The sequence below is a fragment of the Centrocercus urophasianus genome, unplaced genomic scaffold (genome assembly GCF_019232065.1).
Source record: "Centrocercus urophasianus isolate 14NV4802_14NV808 unplaced genomic scaffold, USGS_Curo_1.0 seq_11, whole genome shotgun sequence".
In the NCBI taxonomy this organism is placed as follows: Eukaryota; Metazoa; Chordata; class Aves; order Galliformes; family Phasianidae; genus Centrocercus; species Centrocercus urophasianus.
This window is the reverse complement of record NW_024884253.1, coordinates 50,366,364-50,387,421: the sequence shown is the minus strand read 5'-3', so window position 1 is coordinate 50,387,421 and position 21,058 is coordinate 50,366,364. Positions and strand designations below refer to the sequence as shown.

The 21,058-nt window shown below is 40.2% G+C and overlaps 2 protein-coding genes across 4 annotated transcripts; one reads left to right on the top strand and one right to left on the bottom strand.

The window, feature by feature from the left end:
• Nucleotides 1-1,232: 1,232 nt before the first annotated feature.
• PSMG2 (proteasome assembly chaperone 2) lies at nt 1,233-7,861 on the bottom strand. The gene is made up of 7 exons (XM_042809045.1): nt 7,746-7,861; nt 6,539-6,710; nt 5,685-5,743; nt 4,803-4,921; nt 3,557-3,730; nt 1,955-2,075; nt 1,233-1,601 (listed from the first exon to the last, which is right to left on the bottom strand). The coding sequence occupies exons 1-7, from the start codon at nt 7,800-7,802 to the stop codon at nt 1,482-1,484; spliced, it is 822 nt and encodes a 273-aa protein (XP_042664979.1). The 5' UTR covers nt 7,803-7,861; the 3' UTR covers nt 1,233-1,481.
• Nucleotides 7,862-7,933: 72 nt separating this feature from the next.
• CEP76 (centrosomal protein 76) lies at nt 7,934-21,052 on the top strand. Of its 3 annotated transcripts, XM_042808693.1 has the most exons (13): nt 7,934-8,011; nt 8,407-8,562; nt 9,213-9,294; nt 9,682-9,906; nt 10,560-10,745; nt 12,484-12,581; nt 13,594-13,722; nt 14,568-14,759; nt 16,896-17,062; nt 17,614-17,947; nt 19,114-19,331; nt 19,798-19,840; nt 20,920-21,052. In XM_042808693.1, exons 1-13 carry the CDS (start codon nt 7,949-7,951, stop codon nt 20,941-20,943), a joined length of 1,917 nt encoding a protein of 638 aa, XP_042664627.1. In that variant the 5' UTR covers nt 7,934-7,948; the 3' UTR covers nt 20,944-21,052. The 3 variants fall into 3 exon arrangements, with proteins under 3 accessions (XP_042664627.1, XP_042664625.1, XP_042664628.1); XM_042808691.1 differs by lacking the exon at nt 20,920-21,052 and having other exon boundaries at nt 19,798-20,141; XM_042808694.1 differs by lacking the exon at nt 20,920-21,052 and having other exon boundaries at nt 19,114-19,341; nt 19,798-19,863.
• The last annotated feature ends 6 nt before the right edge of the window (nt 21,053-21,058 follow it).

Here is a 21,058-nt window from a genome sequence, read left to right as displayed (position 1 = left end):
CCAGCAGCTGCAGGGAGCCTCATGAGGGGCTGCTATCTGCACGGAGCAAGTTCCTCAAACACCAGAGCTTTCCACAGATGAACTCCCGCTGTGCAACACATGGACTGCCCCCTGGCTGGAGTGCTACGTGTCAGACAGAAGCCCAAGCTGTGGGGAGCAGAGACATTTCCAAAGTTTGCCATAGTGTGGCTGAAGCTCACAGATGCTGGAATGATGGCACTTCAGAATTGGGCCAAAATGAAGTTGTTAATTGATCCTACAGGAAAGAAGCAATTATACAGATCCAACTAAATAAAGCTTATACAGTCCTCTTATCTAAAAAATAACAACTAAGGAAACCAGAAAATTCTGAAAGCTTGTGCTTGTTCTTTTCCCATACCAGTATTTAATGATGGTTGGAAAAGTCTCATTAAGCATGTCCAGTGCATCTATACTCTGTACTGCCACAAGCTGTACTTATCACATGAGCATAAGAGCAGTAGGCAAAGAGCTCTCTGAGAGGTGCTGCTGCATATCCTGCAAGTTTAGCAGTAGAGTATTTAGGACATCAATCCTTTTCTAACTATGCAAGAGTTGAACAGTGTTTGCAGGTATGAAATATTTCTGTGATGAGTTCTATGTAAAGGCTGCAAAATGGTTTGTACTTCCATTCGGGTTTCTTGTAAAACAATGACAAGACCACGAGCCAAAAGATATAAAAGGATCAAAACCAAATATGTAGCTTAGTAATGCAACAAGTCCCACTGCAAACATGAAACAGTGAACAAAACTGGTATTTCAGACTACACCTGTAACATACAGGCTCCAGACTGCTTGCTTTCAGGACAGCATTTTACTTTCTTTATATTTCAGGGCACTGTATATATTCTCAAAGCAGTCTAAGAAAGCTTGTCGCCTTCACAACCTTTTGTTCTGCTGCTTCTGCAGTCCCTGGAAGAAGACTGGAAACTGTTATCAGGAACATCAGAAAACACAGCACATGCTACTCTGCCACTCGCAGCCTCCCCAGCTGAAGCTACTGAGGTAACATTGGGAAAAGAAGGCAGAGGATCACTGAGAGGATCTGAGCTATACTGACACCAGCAGGAAGGTTTTGGAAGAGAGATCCACAATTGACTTAGAAGAGTGGGCCTTTATCTTTCTAGAAAATTTAAAAAACTGCACGTCAATCAAGTGCTAAGAGAGACACTGTGAGCTTTCCCACTGCAGTAATACTTTAACCAGACAAAAAGGGCTTTGAAAATATTTTATTTAAAAAGAAAAAAAAAATCTTCCATAAACAACTATGTCAAACCTATTTCTTTGTTCAACTTCTGAAAGTTACTGTTATTTCAATAGTTAGCAGGGGTAAAAGAAGTTTTCCCTAAGAATGTATTTACATCACAAATCAGGCTGCTGTCGCTTGGCAATTAGTATACATCATCTTTTCATGGGATGATGGACACCATACCGGTGTGACTTACAGAAGAAATCCAAACAGCTCAGAAGAGTGCAGGTGGAAGACCACTGCCAAAAAGCAGGCGCCAAGAACTTGGTATTTTCCACTGTGAAGAAGGATCTGGTATTTCCCTCTCTGGAGAAGCATCCGTGGAAGAATTTCTCTGCAACAAGGACAGAGTAACTCCTTGAAGTTTTAAAGAATAATGCGATTTAATGCAATTTTCTCTCTGGCATATGTGTTAAAATCATGGGCAGCCTTTCAAGGGTCAGTGCCATGGTGGACAGCTCTAGAGAAAAATATTGCAAGTTCTAAGCGGATCAAATCTTTAGAGTTTCCACCACCTCTGTCCAAGGTTTGTTTTTTTGGGTGGGAAACTTCCCAGCACAATTTTAATCAAAACATATCTTACATTTGGCCTGCTCTTGGTGACCGCAGGCCAAAGTGAAGCCAGCCAACACAGAAAATGAAAATAGCTGATAAAAATATGAAAGCTCTAAAACAAACAGCACTTACTCTGATTTCAATTAGCTGAAGCCATTCATTCAGATAGTTAACAAGCCCAAAGGCGTCAGGGATATTGTCCCCTTCTGAGCAGAATTTGAGAAGAACTGCCATGTGGATTCCTTTGGAACAACTGCAACAAAAACAGGCAGGCTTTTCTGTTTCTTTTACAAATCAAGAACAAATGTATTTGTGAGTTTAGCGTAACAGGCTAGATGGTAGATAGTCTGCTTTAAAAGAAGTATTACATTAAAAGGAAAATGCAGATTCCCATGTATTACACACACACACACACACACACACACACACAATCCTTATATATAATATATATACATACACACACACACACGATACATTTTTTTTCTTTTTATTTTTCCTCCAGACTTGCTTGGTTACATTTCCACACCTAATGTTTGGTTTCTAAACCTTGAAATTATTCTTTCCTTTGCAAGGCAAGAATCCTATGTCATAGAGGGTAACTCGGGGCCTCCTCTACGTGCAGTCTGCAACCAGAGTGTTGGCACTTTTGCCCTAGCGGGGCATTTATACAGAGCCTTCAATACAACCACTTCTTATCCTTCCATGTATTTCAAACAGTGGTTTTGCAGGCTGTTACAATTTCCACTTCTGCCTCCTACCAATGAAACACACTTTCCAAGCCCTGTTTGCTATTGCAACGTTTGGGAAAAAGTCATTAAAACCCACAATCAGAGTTGACTTAAGCATATATTCTGCAAAAACATATGGTATGCTGAAGTTCACCCCTTCCTTTGTTAGACCAGGAACGCTACTTCTGGTAAATGGCTTTTACCATACTGTTGTGTTTGAAGGGTTTTTGGTGGGTTGTTTTTTGTGGGGGAAGTGATACCAACGAGGTGGTCACAAAACAGCGTCAATGTGTTTAAAATTCAGTCCCATGATGTATGTGCTACAACAACTTCAATATTTTTTATCTTTAAAAGTTCAGTTTCCCTTAGCATTGCCGTGTTTTATTCATTCAGGCATGAAGTTTTTGCATTTTTGGTTTACTTTGATTTCTGCAGTCCTGGGAGGTTTCAGCTTTTGCATTTATGCACTGTTTCCATAGCTGGAGTCAGCACAAAGGTAAGCTCTATATCAGGAACTCCTGCTGCTGGAGACAGCAGTTTGGATCAGTGACAAAAGCAATAGTTAAGGAAAAAAAAAAAAACAAACCACACACACGCAAAAAAACAAAAACCCAAAAGCTGATTTTCCACCTGGCACTTAGAAAACAAATCCCTTTTGCAGAACTAATGTGTTTAGTGCAGAGATTGAGCTCTGCTAGCTAAAGTTTGCCACCTGACAAGCTTTTGCCACAGTTCCTAATGTGCACACCTTTTAACAACAATAAAGATCTATAAGAACTAATCCATAATAATTTTACTCATGCATTAGAGTTGAAGATTGGCTTGGGCTGGAAGTGACTCAAGGATCATCAAGTTCCAACCTCCCTGCTGCACACAGGGCCACCAACCTCCATAGCTGGTACAAGATCAGGTTGCTCAGGGCTCCATCCAACCTGGCTTTGGACACCTCCAGCTGCCCTGATAGGAAACCTGATATCCTTTATGCCTTTATCTCCATGCAACTCACCTCTCAGTAAACAGCAATTTTGTGATGCCACCTCCAGGAATATGTAGCACTTTTTCTGTATCACTTATTCCAGGGTAAGCTGCTACTTTTTCCATTTCTTTCCATTTCAGTTCCTGCATATGGCCTTCAATCGCTTTCTCAAGAGCTGGTGTAAGTAAGTAGCGCAGCGGTGTCCTAGCAACAAATCAAGAATGTATTCAGTCTGACAATAAAAGCACTGAAGTTATTACTTGTGACAGAAGGAAGCTGCAAGCATTGAGGACCTCTAGCCTGCAACAAAGAACTGCAATATTCCCTTCCTCTCCAAGCTGAAGTTTACGAGTGTGCAGTGACTTCAGGACAATATACACAATTTTCTGCCACAAATACAACTAAGGTATTCTTTTTAGATGCTTTTGTGACTGGCAAATACCAGCTACATAACCACATAAGTAGGAGAACTTTTGCTGCTAAAATAATTTATATATGTAAAAGGTGACTTTTCTTCCTTCAGATGGGAACAGATTCAGTTAAAGTTAAGGTAAGTATGGACTTCACTGTTACACAGTATTTACAACAGGCTCACGCTACAGCAACCCCCAGACTTCAACAAGCTGTTTTCTGCATGTGCTATTCTCTGTCTTTAGTGACTCTGGTGTCAGAGCTGTGGCGCTCATGTTCCCCTTCACAAAAACAGGAGAAATGGGTTCAACTTGTGACTCAGAATGTGCAAAATGAGTATCACTCCTTCCCACTCCTCTCCATCTTAGCTGGCCGTTCTTCAGACAGAATGCAAACAGCACTGGGAACTCCATCTGGGAAGCACATAGACCTAAGCCTCCTTTAAGGCTCCACACCTAGATACAGCCTGGAAATCTTGTCACACACTGAAAATCCTCACCAATCAGTTAAAGGTTAGGAGACTAACTAATATTCTACTAAATCTTAGATGTCTAATCAGTGACCTCAAGCAGCTGGTGGTCCTTGACATTGATTGCAACAGAAAGAAATACAGAAGTTAAAACTGAGACTGACAGTGCAGGCCAAGCACGATGTCCTTACAGCATAGTCTTTGCTCTGGACTTTCAACAGGAGTAAGTTCAGAGACTAGCGCTGTGTAACATGAAACATTTCATACGTTATTAAAACAAGATGTCCTATCTACACAGCAAAGCACAATAATGAAAAGTACTACAGAAAGAGGGAAAAAAGTCAGACTGCCAAAGAGATCATAAACATTAAATAGATCTTTTAAGGACAAACATACCCGAGGAGCTGTTCGTCATCGCGCTGGTATGCGTGGCTGCTGGACAGAAGAATGACTCTGGCACATTTGCTGCTTTCCACCCAAGAAAGCAGTGTTTGGCAGAATGGCCTGTACTTGTTCTTTATGCAAAGACAGAGGAAAATGAAATAAAAATGTTTTGTGTTGATAAAAAAAATACCAAAAGAGATGTCATATTTAATGCTCATCTTTGTATAGATTTTTCTTCACATCCCTTAAGCTCACGGGTTCACATTTACCTTCAAAAAGCAGAAGACTGGCAATTTATCTGATTAAAGCTACACACATAATGATTACGTTTAGTAAGAGCACACGAATAACAACATAAGTGCCATAAGTACCAGAGGAAAAAGTTTCAGAACAAGAGGGTACAATGTTTAGATCACATCATATTCTTCCATATTTTGCAATGGCAAAAATTAAGCCATTACAATACAAGATACATACAGAAAGGCAAGAACTGTATGAAGAAAAGAAAAACGGACAAAACTCAGAACATTCTGTATTTTGTTTGAGACTATTAATAACTAAGGACATGTTAACAATAAGATCTAACAATACAGCTGAGTTGTTATGGGGTTTGGAAAAACAAAACTAAACCTTAGCTCTCAAAGTGTACAGAAATCAGCTTTGAGACAAAACTGTATCCATCACAGAAAGTGTTACAGCACTAAGTAGAAAAACGTTTTGCTAGATTTTGGTCTGTTTTAAGAAAACGTTTTCTAGCCTGGCAGATTACTTCTAGCTGTGCTTCTTTGGTTTGCTTGAGTCATTTTGTAAAATTGACCCAGGATGCCTGAAGCATCTGCCCACAGAACTGCACTACTGACGAATGAGCTCAGAAGAATCAATGGATGCACGTACCTTTATAAAAGGTGATCTGATCTGCAGAACTACAAGTTTCTTTGAAGGCAATGAATACACTACAAGGAGAAATAATGAAGCTTTTTAACAAAAAAATAAATCTGGGCTTAGAAGTATACAGACTTATCTGCTTTACAGACCTGAGGATAACCTTTCAGTTATCAAATCCAATTACTGGAAAACCCAATTGCTGTTAAAAATAAACACCTATTTTTGTGCAATGTCTTCACTGGACTTAATTTCACTTGTCACAGATTCAAAAGATTGAATGAAACAGAACATAAGAAGATCTGTCTCTTATGATGATTCAGGAAATTCTTTTGTGCAGCTTTACAAAGATTCTGGCAGATTATTTTGAAATTTCTATGATTTAATAGCAACAAAAAAGGAAGAAAAAAGAAAGGAAAGAAATGCCATGACTGAGATGGGGCAAAACCCAGTGAATTTAAGGGGGAGAAATAGCACAAAGGGAAAAAGACAAACATAGGCGAGAAGGGAGAAATCCCTTTCCACACCAGAATGCAGCTTGCATTCCTGCACCTGAACTATGTGCACACTTCATGTTGCTTAGGATTAAAATTGTTGTGAGTTTTGGCTGCCCTGTAACATGGTTGTGAGTCAGCATTTTTTACTGGTTCCATATGTCAAACTGGTTATCAAAAATAAAGTAAGGTCTAAGAGTTTCCTCTGCAAGTCTAAACACATTCCTAAGACAGAAACTTATCATTGAAGCTGTTATTACGGACTTTAGTTTAAACAAGTTCCCATAAGCAGAATGTAACAACAAAAAAAGTAAATGCGACCTTGTTTGCACTGCATGCATCCTGCAAACACCATAAGCATTCAGTACACACCTTCAGCATTTATGCTCAGCTCCATAGAGTTCTCTTTTGTTGTTGCATAAGGATTATTCCCCGCCATCGGCACCAGGCAGTCGGTGTAGAAGTAGCCCACTTTAGGCATGCAAAGTGTGGAGATCACTAGATCTACTGCTAGCTGGCCAACGTTTCCCACTGACACTGCTGGCTGAAGTGACAGACATCAATGAATTACAATGTGTTTTATAGACAATACGCTCTCCAAACAGTGAAGGTTCAAGATATTTCATTTCTGACTCAACGTGATTTCTTTAAGTGACAGCTCATTTTCAGGCAAAGATGGCTATCCCTTAGGTTGGTCACCTTAAATCACACTGGCCACTTCTGTAAATAACCCTGTCTCTCACTGTAAACTTGAACAAGGGTTTTGAAACTTGTCTTCTTCCACCCCCCCTTTTTTGGGGGGGGTGGGGACGCAGGGAGACGGGAATGCAGAATTGATAAGTCACTCTAAAACAAATGCAGAGATCGGCAGACTTCAAGTGACACCTAATGGTAACGTTGATATTACACATTCAACTACAAGTCTCAGCTTGAGCTGTAAGCATGAATGAGGTGTTCTTCACTGCCCTGGTTTCAGCTGAGATGGAGTTAAGTCCCTAATAGCCGGTGTAGCACTGCGTTTTGTCTTTCACATGAGAACAGCGCTGATACCACGCTGCTGTTGTGGCTGCTACAGAGCAGCACTCACAAAGCCAAGGCCATTTCGGCTCCTTGCGTTGCCCTGCCAGGGAGGGCAGAACCAGGGCAGCAGAGCCACAGCGGCCCAGGGGACGTCCCACGCCATGTGCTGAGGTGCTCGGCAACACAACTGGGGTGGGGGGGGTTGGCTGGGGGCTGGGTCAGATCGCGGTGAGCAATCGCAGCGTGCTTCACTTCCGTATGTTCCTCTCTCGTCATTATTTTCCCTTTTCTGCCCTGTTATCAAACTATCAGCCCACACGTTTTACCTTTCTTCTCCCTCACCCCCTGGAGGTGTACGTGAGCCCGGGGCTGTGCGGTGCTGCGCTGCCCGCAGGGACAGGACAAGGAAGATGGCTTTAAACTGAAAGAGGGAAGATTGCCCAGGGAGCTGCGGGTGCCCCATCCCTGGAAGCGTTCAGAAAGACCGGAGGCGCTCAGACCGCAGCCCCCCGACCTCCGCCCCCCCAGCACCACGGGGCAGACCCCGGCAACCACTCACCATGAGCAGCGTGAAGCCCTCGAAATCGGGGCCGCCGCCATCGCAAGACACGAACATGCTGGCAAGGCCGCACTCGTAGATAGACGCCGTAACGCACGGCTCCGCACGGCTCCGCCCGCTTCCCGCCCCGCCCCGCCCCGCCCTCCTCGCGTCGCGGCCGTTGGGGCGGAGCTCCGCGCGCGGCCCCGCTGCCGCCCGCCGCCATGGCGCTGCCGCCCGGGAAGGGTTCGGAGCTGAAGCGGCTCATCCAGCAGCAGCTGCAAAAGGTGAGCTGTCCCGGCCGGCATTTTGCCTCCTTGTTAGTGTGGCGCTGAGAGGGGGAGGGAGCGGGCATTGCCTGCTGCTGTGCCTTAGAGAACTAAGGAGCTGTCATTCGAAGTTTTTATTTCTTTGTCTCGCTCAGAAGTCAAACGGAAGCGCGTGCATTTGCAGGTGTTTGTGAGGAAGGGGTTTAATACGTTCAGGTTCATCGTGCTCATAACGCTTTTAATTGGTAGAGCTGCGCTGGGGAGGCGGTGTGACTTCCTCGGTTGGTTCTTAGTTAATCCAAGGATTCGTGGGCACTATGTGCAGAAAGTACTGGCAGACCTACAGAATGCTTCCTTAGTTGCAACTGCTGTCAGGAGCTTCTATGTGTAGCATGTAAGGAGTTCTCTTTCAGATGGATGTCCATGGCAGGATCCGAGAAGTTCTGGCGGAGACGGTTCGTGAGGAGCTGGCACCTGAGCATCAGCAGCTATCCATGGAAGATATGATAAAAGCCTTGAGACAACGAGGAATCATCGATGACGTTATGAAAGAACTTAAATTTGTCAATGTGAGAACTTTTCCAAGAGTGAAAATACTTTGCTTATTCCTCTTCCTGATGTGGTGTCTTGTCCAAGCTCTAACACGCTAAAAGCATAGAATCACAGAATGGCTTACATTGAAGGGGACCAACCCTGTGCCATGGGCAGGGCTGCCCCCCAGCAGCTCAGCTGCTCAGGGCCCCATCCAATCTGGCCTTGAGCACCTGCAGGGATGGGGCACCACAGCTTCTCTGGTTAGCTGTGCCAGCGCCTCACCGCTCTCTGATAAAAATTCTTCCTTCAGTCTCATCTAAATCCATCATATTGTAGTTCAGAGCCATTGCCCCTTGTCCTAGCTCTACGCTCCCTGACAAAGTGTACTTCTCCCATTCTCTTGTAGACCTCCTTTATGTAAAGGAAGGTACTATTTCTAGTGGTTCAAAAAGGCTTTAGCAACTTGTGTTGTTTTAGGACCAAACTGTGTATGCTATATTTGGTGTAGTGGTAACACTACGCTGTCAGTGTTTACTCAGTTTTTGTTAAGTATCACATATTAGCAGCAGGTATACAAGAGGAATAACATTTGATTGGAAAGAAGAATGCTTTAAATTTTATAAGACTATGAGAGGAGTGCTGATGCCTCACTTAACACCTTAAAAATTCTTTATTGTGATTCCAGGATGTGAATGGAAAGGAGAGGACTTCTTCTCCAAAACCATCGACACATTTTGTTGATCGAGAACCACCAGTTTTGAAAAAAAGTATGTTGCTTGTTTGTTTTTATATTTCTGGATTGTAGTTTCAATAGAAATGTCAAATGTAGGATTATTGAGCTTGGGATTAATAATCCAATATGAACTGGATTCATTTAAAGCCTCCAAAGGGGAGAAAAAGATGTCTACCCTGCTAATCTAAAGGATGTAAGTTTGTGTGACTGATCCAAATTCAAGCTTTATGTGATATTAATGTTTCATTTGTTTTACGTTAAGACAGCTTCTGTATATTTTAAAATCACTTTCTCCTAGGGATATATTTTCAAAACCTTTATTATATCTTTTTATTTCTGTTCTCCTGTTAGTCAGCTGATGTTTAACATGCTTCCTGGGATCTGTTTGTAGTCTCTTCATTTTTGTTGCTACGCTTTACAGCTAACATTGACCCAACACGAAGGTATCTTTACCTTCAGGTTCTGGGTGGAAAAGCTTTTCTGGAACATCTTCAGGAACCAGATCCTCTGCCTGGCCAAATCTGTTCTACTTTTACTCTGTGTCTACATTTCCGAAATCAGCGTTTCCGTTCTAAACCTGTTCCCTGTGCTTGTGAGCCAGATTTCCATGATGGTTTTTTACTTGAAGTTCACAAGGAGAGCCTAGGTAAGGAACATCATGAATTTAAAGCTGATGCTATGTTGTTTCTTTTGTTTTGTTTCATGGGATTTATTTTTGACTTGATTTTTATTCCAAAATAGGTCTGACATTATTTAGCATGTTTCTTTCCTATTTATTACTATATTTTTGTAGGGAAATTGATGACTGTATTAGGTTTCACTTCTAGATCCTTCTCTGCTCTTACCTAGTCTTTTCCACGCTGAAGTAACTGGCATAGTTCTGGGCACCCTGCTCTGGGTGTCCCTTCTCGAGCAGGGGTTGGGCCAGCTGACCTCCAGAGGTCCCTTCCAACCTTGAAGGTTTTTGTGAAGGTAGATAGGAATTTGCTACCATGCAAAGAAGGAAAAACTTTACTTTGAGCTCAGTTTGCTATGAGCTGGCAGATACCTGTGGAATAGTCAGTCATTGAACACCTGTATTACCTTTCTGCTGTTGGTGGCTGGGAAATGTGGTGGCAGATGAATGTTACAGGAAGATTTCTGGAATCAATACTGGTGTACAGTAAATAGAACTGAAGCATTCCATGTTTTCAAGAGAATATATGCAGTTATTTTTATGTTGTCATACTTTAAAAATAGTGTTATTTGCAGGAGTTGGGATGCTAACTTGGCTGTTTAATGTTGGTTTAATTATGGCAGGTGATGGGAGTAAAATGGTGGATGCAACCACTATGTTATCTGTATGTGATCCCGTGCATATGGTTCTGATCAGAACTGACACGTATGGTGAGACAACGCTGGTGGCATCCTATTTCTTGGAGTGGCGATCTGTCTTAGCTGCAGAGAATGGCATCACAAATGTTGCTGTTGAACTCCTGGGTGTAGGTAAGAATAATTAATAAGCGTTTAATGATGAATTAAAATACTGTGTACTAAGTTTGCTTATAAGCTTAGAGTAATATTTATGATTTGGTTTGATTTCAGTTCAACTCATGAATTACTTTAAGGTATCCTTAAGAGGAGTTTATGTAAGAGAGTGAGAGTGATGGTCTGATTTTTGTCTTATCAAATTGTTAAGAATATGTGTCCAGATCACGTGCAATAATGCTCCCTGTATCTGGGAGTCTCTGTTAACTCCAGCATGTGGGTAGACTGTCAAAACAAACATAAATCAACACATGCATCTCCAGGAAAAATAGCATGTCAATGCTCTTAAGTGTAAAATCTAGCTTGTGCTCTGTAGCAGTTGTTGGAGAAAGTGATCTCTGCTGTGCTGCCATGCATTCCAGTAGCTGGAAGCATGTTTTCTTATAGAAGGGTTGAGTGACTTTGTTTAGGTGCCGAACTATTGATACACCTCTGTATTTTGCTGTGTCGTTTGTCACCGCCTCCCTTTTCAACTGTTCCATCCTAAGTATTTGGGTTAATACGACTTTAAGTCTGGATCTAGCACTATCATGGTGTATCTTGAGTTCTTACCCCAGTGTTCTGTCAAATCACAGTTGAGTCATTGGAGCGTGCATTGTCACAGTCTCTACCTGCTAGATATGCTAGCAGGCCCTTGCTAATTCTAACTCTATCTTCAAAATATTTTTAAAATCAAATGTACTATTTAAATTGTTATTCATTTCCATCATTATTGCATGCTTTTCTTTTTCAGTGAACGTGAATGTAGTATGTTTATTTACTACTATGTTGGCATCATTTTATTCTAACAGTGCTGATTGTTGGCAAAACTTTACAAAGCAATATGACTTTGTACAGACTCTTAGGTACAGAGGTGTTTATTTGTAATAACTTGTTTAATGCTTACATGGGTGATGGGAGGAGTTCTAATCTAATGTTCTAATTTATTTATTGTTAACTTTTTTTTCTAGAGTAATAAAGTATAAATTTAGATATTCAGGTGCTTTTTCTCCTTTTCTAAATTCTAGCCACTGTACAAAATTCATCAAGAACATGAAAAAGCATGCTGCTGTCTCAAATAAACAAGCTACTATGTGGTGTTTCTGCTCGGATTGTTTATCACTCCGTATCACTGTTGTAATTTATTCTTGCTGTTTGTGGAGTTCAGAATGGCTCAGCATTATGCAACAACATTAGATAACTTAAAAAAAAAAAAAAATAAAATTTTTTAAAAATATATATATATGTATATATATATATATATTAAAAATGATTGTATGGCATCTCAGGTCTTCTTAATAAGCTGTGTTGGGTAAAATGAGTTCCACTCTGCTCTGACGACATTAATTTGAGCAGTGAGTTGTACAGTCAGTAAGAATGGACACTTTCACACTGTGCCTCTTCTAATCTATTTGTAGGTGCCTATTCTAGCATGTATAGAACAGCATTAATCTTGTACATTCTGATATTGCCTGAAAAGAGACTTTAGAGCTCAGATCCAGTCACCAGCTTCTTTAGCCAAGTTATCTTTTCACTCATTCTTGAGTTGAAAATTTAAGTGAAGATCTTTACGTTGTACATACTTAGAGAAGCTTAGGTTTTGGTTTGTTTTTTTTTTTGTCATTGTATGATTAAAACTACTATTTGTTCCTTCCCTGCTGGAGTTCTGAGTAAAATGAATTTGGAAGGACTGATAGGAATGTATTTCTGTTCAAAGGTACAGAATCTAAGGTTTCTGTTGGTGTTTTGAACATCAGACTTGAAATGTATCCACCGCTTAGTAAGACACTGTCTCCAGAAATAACAAACACTCAGGTAAGTCATATTCTAGGGGTGAGGAGGTGACCTATTCTTTTATCAGCAGGGGGAATGCTCACTATGCAATTACTTATGTAGATGTAAGGAGCTGTGGGTTTTTGAATGTGTTTTTTTCCCCACTCGGTTTAAATGCAGTTATCTTGTTTTTAACTACTTTGTTTACGTTGATTATTACTTCACTTGGAATTTTACTATGTTTATTTTTATTGATTACCTATATCAAAATTTTAAGAGGTGCAGTAAGTAAGGTACTATCTGAAGGATGCTAAGTGTATTGTATATATTTCCTTGCTCTCTTTTCCCACTTGAAAAAATAATTTCAGTGGTCAGCTATTCTGCTTGAAAAGCCAGTAAGTGGTGGCCCAAAGGTGCTTGCAGATATTCCATGCTTTGCAAGCTGAGTAATCCTTCTGTACAGACATACATCATTGAAGATGAACAATACTTCAGTCAAGCTTGATATATGAGCCTACAAACAAGAAATGTAAATTGAGCTTTACATTCATTAGCTTTTCATTTGAAAATACTTTTCTTTAGCATTGGTTGCATGCTGTCATATTAAACTTCATTTTACATATGCAACAATCATGTGCTACTGTGTATGTATGGGAACTGCTGAGTCACGGCCTGAGCCTCTGATTGATCACCTGAGCTGAGCAGTGAGTCAGCCATGGGAGCACAGGTGAAGGCAATTCAGCTGTGCTGCCAGAAGGGGTGGAACCTGGCTGCAGCTCTCCTGGACCCATTTAAGAGCTGACTGCCAGGGGGGAAGGATTTCTTCTGGAGATCTGCTCTGCTGGAGTTTTGTAAGCGAGCCTAGGTTAGGGGTAAGCTTTCTATCTATTCTCTCTTTGTTATCATAATCTGCTTTGCCAAACTCTCTTGTTTATTTTGTAATTATAACATCTTAATATTCATTGATTATACATGTGTATATTGATTACTTTTTTTTGTTCTTGTTTGGAATTAGTATATATGTGCATGGGTATGTTTATTTTTTTACCTGTAGTTCACTTTGGAACGTCAGAAGATAGCAGAAAAAGAACGTTTATTTCTTGTGTATGCTAAACAGTGGTGGAGAGAATACCTGCAGATTAGGCCTACACACAACTCAAGGCTGGTAAAGATTTTTGCACAGGTTTGTACTTTTTACAGATACGCTAATCTGTTCTTCAAGATATTTTTTTAATGTTAAATATATTTTTGAAGTTTGCATATGTAGATTCTTGTATAGGTTTATAATGTGGTTACATTCCAGTCAGGGCTGCATGTGACATAGCATGCTGAAAATGGAGTTTTCAAGAGTTGAACTATGCATACTGAAGCTGAAGAGCATGATTCATGAAGAAGGGCTGCTCTAAGCACCCCTGGCATAGGACATAGCAAAGCCATTTTAGTCTTTTCCTTGAATAACTCTGAATGGCAAATGCTTAAGTGATCTATATAAACTATTGCAAACAAGTTTTATAGAATAATAAATAGCTGAGTTACTGGATGTATCGGAGCAGATCCACACAATATTTGAGCACTCTCTGGTCAAGAAAGTAATCTGGCTGGTGAATGTTGCGTGGTAGCTACAGGCATGAACAAATAATTAGCTAGTAATTTACTGTGCATCAGTTGTTCCTTGGTGACTGCCCCTCAGTAGTAGGAATGGTAAGGTATTTTGTGTTTATCATGATAATATATGAATTTAACTTGTAGAGTAGCAATTTTCCTGGCATAGATGATGAAATAACTTCCAGAAGCAATCCACACCTACTGTTTGTCTTCAGGGAAGTAAGGTCTTCTGGCTGCACCAGCTGTGTTCAGGAGTAGCTTTAACTTCCACGTAAGGGTGTGGAGGGTTCATCTTGCTGCTGAACACACCTGGCACAGCCACAATGGAGGCTTCACCAAAGTCTAACAGTAGCTATGGATTGCTCCAGGAAGTTTTAACAGTACTATTTTTTTTTTTTTTTTTTTTTTTCCCCCCATGTTCAGGATGAAAATGGAGTAAACCGTCCAGTATGTTCATATATCAGACCACTTCGAGCGGGCCGGCTGCTGGACACACCTAGACAGGCAGCACGATTTGTCAGTGTCCTGGGTTATGAAAGAGCTCCTGTCATTGGAGGAGGTGGTGGCAAACAAGAACAGTGGTGCACACTTCTTGCGTTCATATGTAGAAATAAGGTATGTAAAAACAGTGTTTGCATGACACCTTTATAATTGGCATGAAGTTAGTAATTTAAAACAGGTTGCAAAAGGTGGACTAAATGCATTTCAGAGAACGCTTAGATGCAAATAGCTTTTTTAAGATCTTTCAAAATAGAGATGGATGTTAAATATTAGACAAGAGGGCTTTTGGACATTGTGTTGAGGGGCATGGTTTAGTGAGAGCTATTGGTGATAGGTGGATGGTTGGACTGGATGATCTTGTAGGTCTTCTTCAGCCTTGGTGATTCTGTGGAGCCAGCTTTCTTTAGTGCTGTTATTGGAATCCACTTTTCAATGCATCCATTGGACAATGAAGTTGCTTCACTTGCTTCTCTAAGATTGTATGTGGCTGTTCAGTGAATCGGTGCTTAATTCTGTACTGGTTGAGGAAGAGCTTTTTTGGAAAAAATGATTTTGTAGATGGTGCTAAAATATATTGCGTTCAGTTTATGCAAGATAGGGTTTTTCACAAAAAGTTTCCACTTAGTCCAAGGTTTGTATCATATGACTATGATAAGTGAAACAAATCAGGCTCATTCTGGATTAGTATTTTTATGTTGAGTTCATTAAAGTAATACTGATCCCTTTAAATGCTTCTTTGGAGTAATTGGTGCTTTTTATCATCACTGAGATAATCAAAATCCAAGTAATGTGTTTATAATTGAAAGTGGAGGTGCACATGCAAGCAGAGCAGGGCAAGGAGTTTGTTTACTACTTTCCCTCAGCACACACATGTTCAGCAACCTCCAGGAAAGCTGGTCTCATCGTGTGTAATGGTTTCTTAAGGAAAAAAAAAAAAGCCATCACCACAAACATTCTCTTTTCCTCTTTCTTCACCCCAGCTTTTATTGCTGAACACTGTGCCATGTGGCATGGGACATCCCTTTGGAGGCAGTCTGGGTCAGCTGTCCTGTTTCTGTCCTCTCAGCTCCTTGTGCCCCAGAGCTCCTTGCTGGCAAGGCAGAGTGAAAAGCTGATATATCCTTGACTCTGTGTAAACACTGCTCTGCAATACCTAAACTTGTTGAAATGTACTTACTTTGATACTTCCTTTGTAGATTATATTAGAAGATTATGCTATTTATCTAATGAATGTTGTGATTTGTATTAGGGAGGCTTTGTTGCACGTGGAATTTTTTCTTTTACAGCTAACATTTTGTAAGGAATGTAAGAGGAAAAATTAGACATCATCAATTTATTGCTACTAATCTCCTAATGTGAGGAAAACTTCAGTCTCGTTGACAGGAAATGCAGTGAGACATGACTTTCAGCTGTTTAATAGCTTAGTAGTGAAATTCTTGAGAGATCCTGTTTTATGTTTGTAGTGGAAATGCTAAGTCATGGCCTGCACCAGTGATTGAACACCAGGCGGGAAGTCACGGCCAACCCAGGGGAGCTCAGGTGCATGCAGTGCTCCTGAGTGACTGGAAGGGATGGAGCCAGGGTCCTTCCCAGACCTCATTTAAGGGTTGGCAGTGGAGGTGAGGGTATCTCTTGCCGGAGATCCCTTCCTTTCTGAGGCCTTTCCAAAGGTAAGCAGCTGCTCTTTCTGCATCTGTGGCTGCTGCATTTGGGCTCGTTCTCATTTGCTGTAGACAGAGGCTTTGCTACTCTGCTATTATCATGCCATTATAGCATTACAGTATTTTTCTGAACATTGACAGTACATTTAAGGTAGTAAAATTACAGAAGTTCTGTATTTCATTTAGTGGCTAAGTTTCCTAACTTAGAATATCTGACACTACCTCAGGTATCTGACTGCCATACCCTTGTAAGTTTAATTAGGGCATTAGTTTGGTCTTCCTAGATGGATAGGTCCTGGTTTGGGCTTGCTTTTTGTAGTATGTGCATAGATCTTATTTTTCTGCTGTACTCTTTTTACAGTATTGAAAGTTGTAGAGGCCTGATATTCTTTGATATAGTGCATATAAAAAATGGAGTCCAAGATTCTTAAGTTCGTAAACCTTAAAGTCCTGACTTCTGATGTGTGCTTTAGGTAAACAAGAGGGAAACATGACTTGCTAGACAATAACTGGAGAAATACTATTTTTTTTCCTAATGTTTTTAGCTATGCCTGATAGTTAAATGAACTTACAGATGCTTACTATCTAGGGTGACTGTGAAGATCATGCTAACCTTCTGTGCAGTCTTCTTCTTGGCTATGGATTGGAAGCCTTTGTGTGTGTAGGAACAAAAGCAAAAGGAGTCCCCCACACATGGGTAATGACTTGTGGAACCGATGGAACGATTACTTTTTGGGAAAGCTTAACAGGACATAGGTGAGTAAAAAGAAAATAAGAAAACTAAACAATGCGGTTTGAGATTTGTATGGTTCTTCTGGTGTGGTTTTTATTTCTGAGTGTTTGTGTGTTCCTGTTGGTTTTGTGTTGTTACTTTGTGATACTTATCTCCCTGTCCTCTCATCTATTAAGTATCTAGGAGGCTTTTGTCTGTGAATCTTTGCTCTGTGTACTTCTGCTGCTTGGAGAATAACTGGTTGAGTGTGAGTGAACTAGTTCATAATATACTTTTCTGTGGTTTTAAGCCATATAGGAACTTCTTTGCTGTTGAGCATCTGCTCAATTAATTAGTTTACTTTTCTAGATTTAAAGAAGAAAAGTGATTGGTTCTGTGCTGTGCCTCCAAAATGTGTATAATTACTTTCCTGTAAATCAAGAATGCTATCTCGGTGAGGGTGGGGGGGGAGGATGATAACAACAAATCTGGGTTATGTTTTTAAAAGGAGAAATGACTTCTGTCCTACTGAAATATTTTTAGCCTGACTTAAAATACAGAGATTATTAATAAAAATTTGGATGTTTTTAATCAGGTACGTTCACAGACCTGTCAACCCTGATGACCCTCCAATAGTTGAACAGCCCAAGCCGTTGTATCCTTATCGCACGATAGGTTGTGTCTTCAATCATCAGAAGTTCTATGGAAACTGTCAGCCCTCTGATGCAGTGGAGGTCTGTGTGTTCGACTTACACGATGAGTCTAAATGGAAGCCCATGAGCGCAGAAGCAATAAAATCAGTTTGTTCTCCCGGAACCGCATCTTCAGTTCCCCCTTTTCCTCCTTTGTGTGCTTCTGTGATAGATGCAGCAGTGACGAGCAACGATTTAGAATTGCAACTGAGAATGCTTGTCTCAGAACACAGGAAGGTAATCTTTAAAAACTGTCATTGCGCCTTTATTACCTGAACAGATCACGTTTTTACTGTGTGCTTGTTTTGAACAGCTGCTTGTAATGAAAATACTTAGATCTTTGCAATGTGTTCTCTATCAACTTTTGCAGAAATGTGGTGTGTTTAAAATTGAAGCAACTGGAAAAAAACACTTGATGACTGTACAGAGCTAGTTTAGCGGTCACACTTAGTATTTGCAGTAGCAGTTCTGCAGTCTTGTGGTCTTATTCCTCCCACCCTGCCATTGGCTCTGTTTTGAGAAGCATGATTTTTTAGCTTACAGGCATCTACAGGCAATTTATATGTGCTCTATGAAAGAACTAAGAAGATAAAGTCTGTTTGTTAGTGAGCTGAGTGTATCCATCACAATCTTATTTGTTTCTCATTAGAAGCAGGATTTCAGCTGTCACAGTTATAATCTGAATGCTTTAGAAAATCAGCAGGTATTTCTGGAAGTTAGTTTCTTCCTTAGTCAGGATTTCTCTCCCTCTCTCTCACTCCCTCACAACCTTACAACCACCTCCCTCCCCACCTACCCCTCCCTTACTATCTTTTTTTAATCGTTCTCTTACTACCTAAAGCTCAAACTTAGTGTGGCAAATAATTCTCAGAGTATGAATCTCATCAGCTATGGAAGTGGTAGATTTTTCTACTTGTTTGCACTTGTGGAATGGGAGAAGGAAAGCGCGTGTGTGTGCGCATGCATTCATTCTTTTGGGAATTCTTCCATTGTTTCTTGAAGTGAACTTCCAAGAGACATTAGAAAAACATGAAGTGAATTTTAGTTGATCCTTTCTGTATTTCTGCTGTTTCTTTATGAGCTAGCACTGTGATCTTACACTTCTTTCAAATATATTGTAGCCAAAACATCCAGTTTCAGCTCTGCTAGTCTTGTTTTAATCTAGTCTGACTTAATTTCTTGGTAAATGTTTGGTATTTTGTTTTTAGTGTTTGATTCTTGATCCTTCTGGTTTGGTGTGTGTATCAGTATGTGTATCTTACTGCTTCACAGATTCACTTCCATGAATTGCAAGTCAAAGATTGTTCATAGATTTATCTGAATCTATACAGTATCCAAACTTAATAATATCCTCACTTTTTTTTCTCTGCATGGTTGTCATCGTGCTGTAATTTGCTTCACAGGATCTTGGCCTTTCTACTGTTTGGGATGACCATCTATCCTATCTACTGTCACCGGCATTAGCAGCCTATGAGCTTGAACGTGCAACAGGTATTTCTGCAGGAAACGAGGAGTTTCAGGATGCTGTAAGAAGAGCAGTACCTGATGGTCACACATTTAAAGGGTTTCCAATCCATTTTGTATACAGAAATGCCAGGAGAGCATTTGCCACTTGTCTTCGGTAAGACTGAGTATGTACAAATACCAAGTAGTAATGCTTAAATATGAATTGTGGCTTTTTTTGGTAGTGAAGTATTAAAGAAAACCAATTTCCTGAAGTTAGAACTGATAGGAGTGTGTGGCATAGATAATGAATAGGTCACAGTGTACAGCTTTTGTGTTGAGTTGGGCAAGTTCAGTGGTGATAGACTTCTAATGGATTAAATTAAAATATGAGGGAAAATTCAGGGAAAATATTTTTTCCCTGAAATACAGTTATCTTAATTTTCTTGCCGTTGTTAAAAGTAGCCAATGTAATCTTGTTCTTCTCAACACAACAGCCATTCCACTACAAAACAGTATTTCTTATTTGGTTTAGCCTTATTTGGATGCTCCTAGATAGTTGTCAAGCAAGTTTCAAATAATTGTGTAACTGAAAATTTAATGAACAGCTTGGTGATATTTGTTGTTCTTGTTTTCTGTCACAGGTCTCCTTTTTGTGAAGAAATAATCTGTTGTAGGGGTGACCAGGTGCGACTTGCTGTTCGTGTACGTGTGTTTGCTTACCCTGAATCTGCATGTGCTGTTTGGATCATGTTTGCTTGTAAATATCGCTCTGTCCTCTGAAAAGCAAAATAATTCATACCTCTCTAGATGTGCAAAATAAGGTACTTGCATATGAAATTATGCAGCTGAACAAATATTGTACTTTATATAATGCCACTGATTTTTGAATATGGTGGTGTGTTTGTAGCAAAATGAATTGTGTACACAGTAATGATTATATTTATACGAAGAACTTCTATTTTAATAAAAGCTACTTTTAATACTTGCAGGAATGTTGGTCAAGTTATTAAAGTGCATATGAACAATATTGGTTTCTCTTTCACAGTTCTGAATTAATGTGAGAACTAATTTAGAAAACAGTCTGTTTTATCTCCGTGTCAGTGGTGTCCAGGGTATTCTTTATGAATGAGTGAGAGCCGGACTTACTGAAGTTCATTTATGCTTCCTTCCCATAATGGGAATTTATTTCTCCCTCTTTTGGGGTTAATGATAGTTTCTAAGGTCAGTCAGACATAGGTAGTGCTGTTACCCTGTGAATGCAACAAATTATGATGGCTTTTTGTTTAAAAACCAGACTTGGACGCCTGGATACCTTAATAGCTGTGCTGGGTTTGGTTAATGTCTGTCTGACCTCATCCCTTTTTCCTGACAAGGTAGTAGATGACTGGAAGGACAAAACCCAAACCTGTAGAGGTTGTTCTCTAAACAACTCTATGGTTTTTGACAGTCAAACTTAGGCTTTTGAGTTAGAAGTTGTTTTGGTTAATAACTAGTCCTGATTTTGTCAGATTTTCATACTCCCATCCATACTTAATTATCTGTCTGTGGTATTGATGGTCTTAAACACATGGGTGATTTTTATGGTTATCTTCTAGCCTTTATGCTTTGAGAAATGGCAACTGGCCCCTCCCTTTCATTCTTTTTACCGTGGGAACTCTAGCTATTGCTTTTTGGGGCTAAATTGAAACAAGTCAGCTGCTTCTGTAGAAGCTACTTCTTGCCTTTGATTTCCTGTGTCCACCTTCTTTTTTTCTGCTTGGCAGAGAACTCAGTTGGTGCTGAACTGAAAAGTCATGGTTAATGCTTGAGAAGCTTGCAACACACACTGCACCTGTGGACCACTAAATAACAATGTCAAGATGTGTAACAGGCAAATAAATACAATTTCTCCCTTGATTTCAT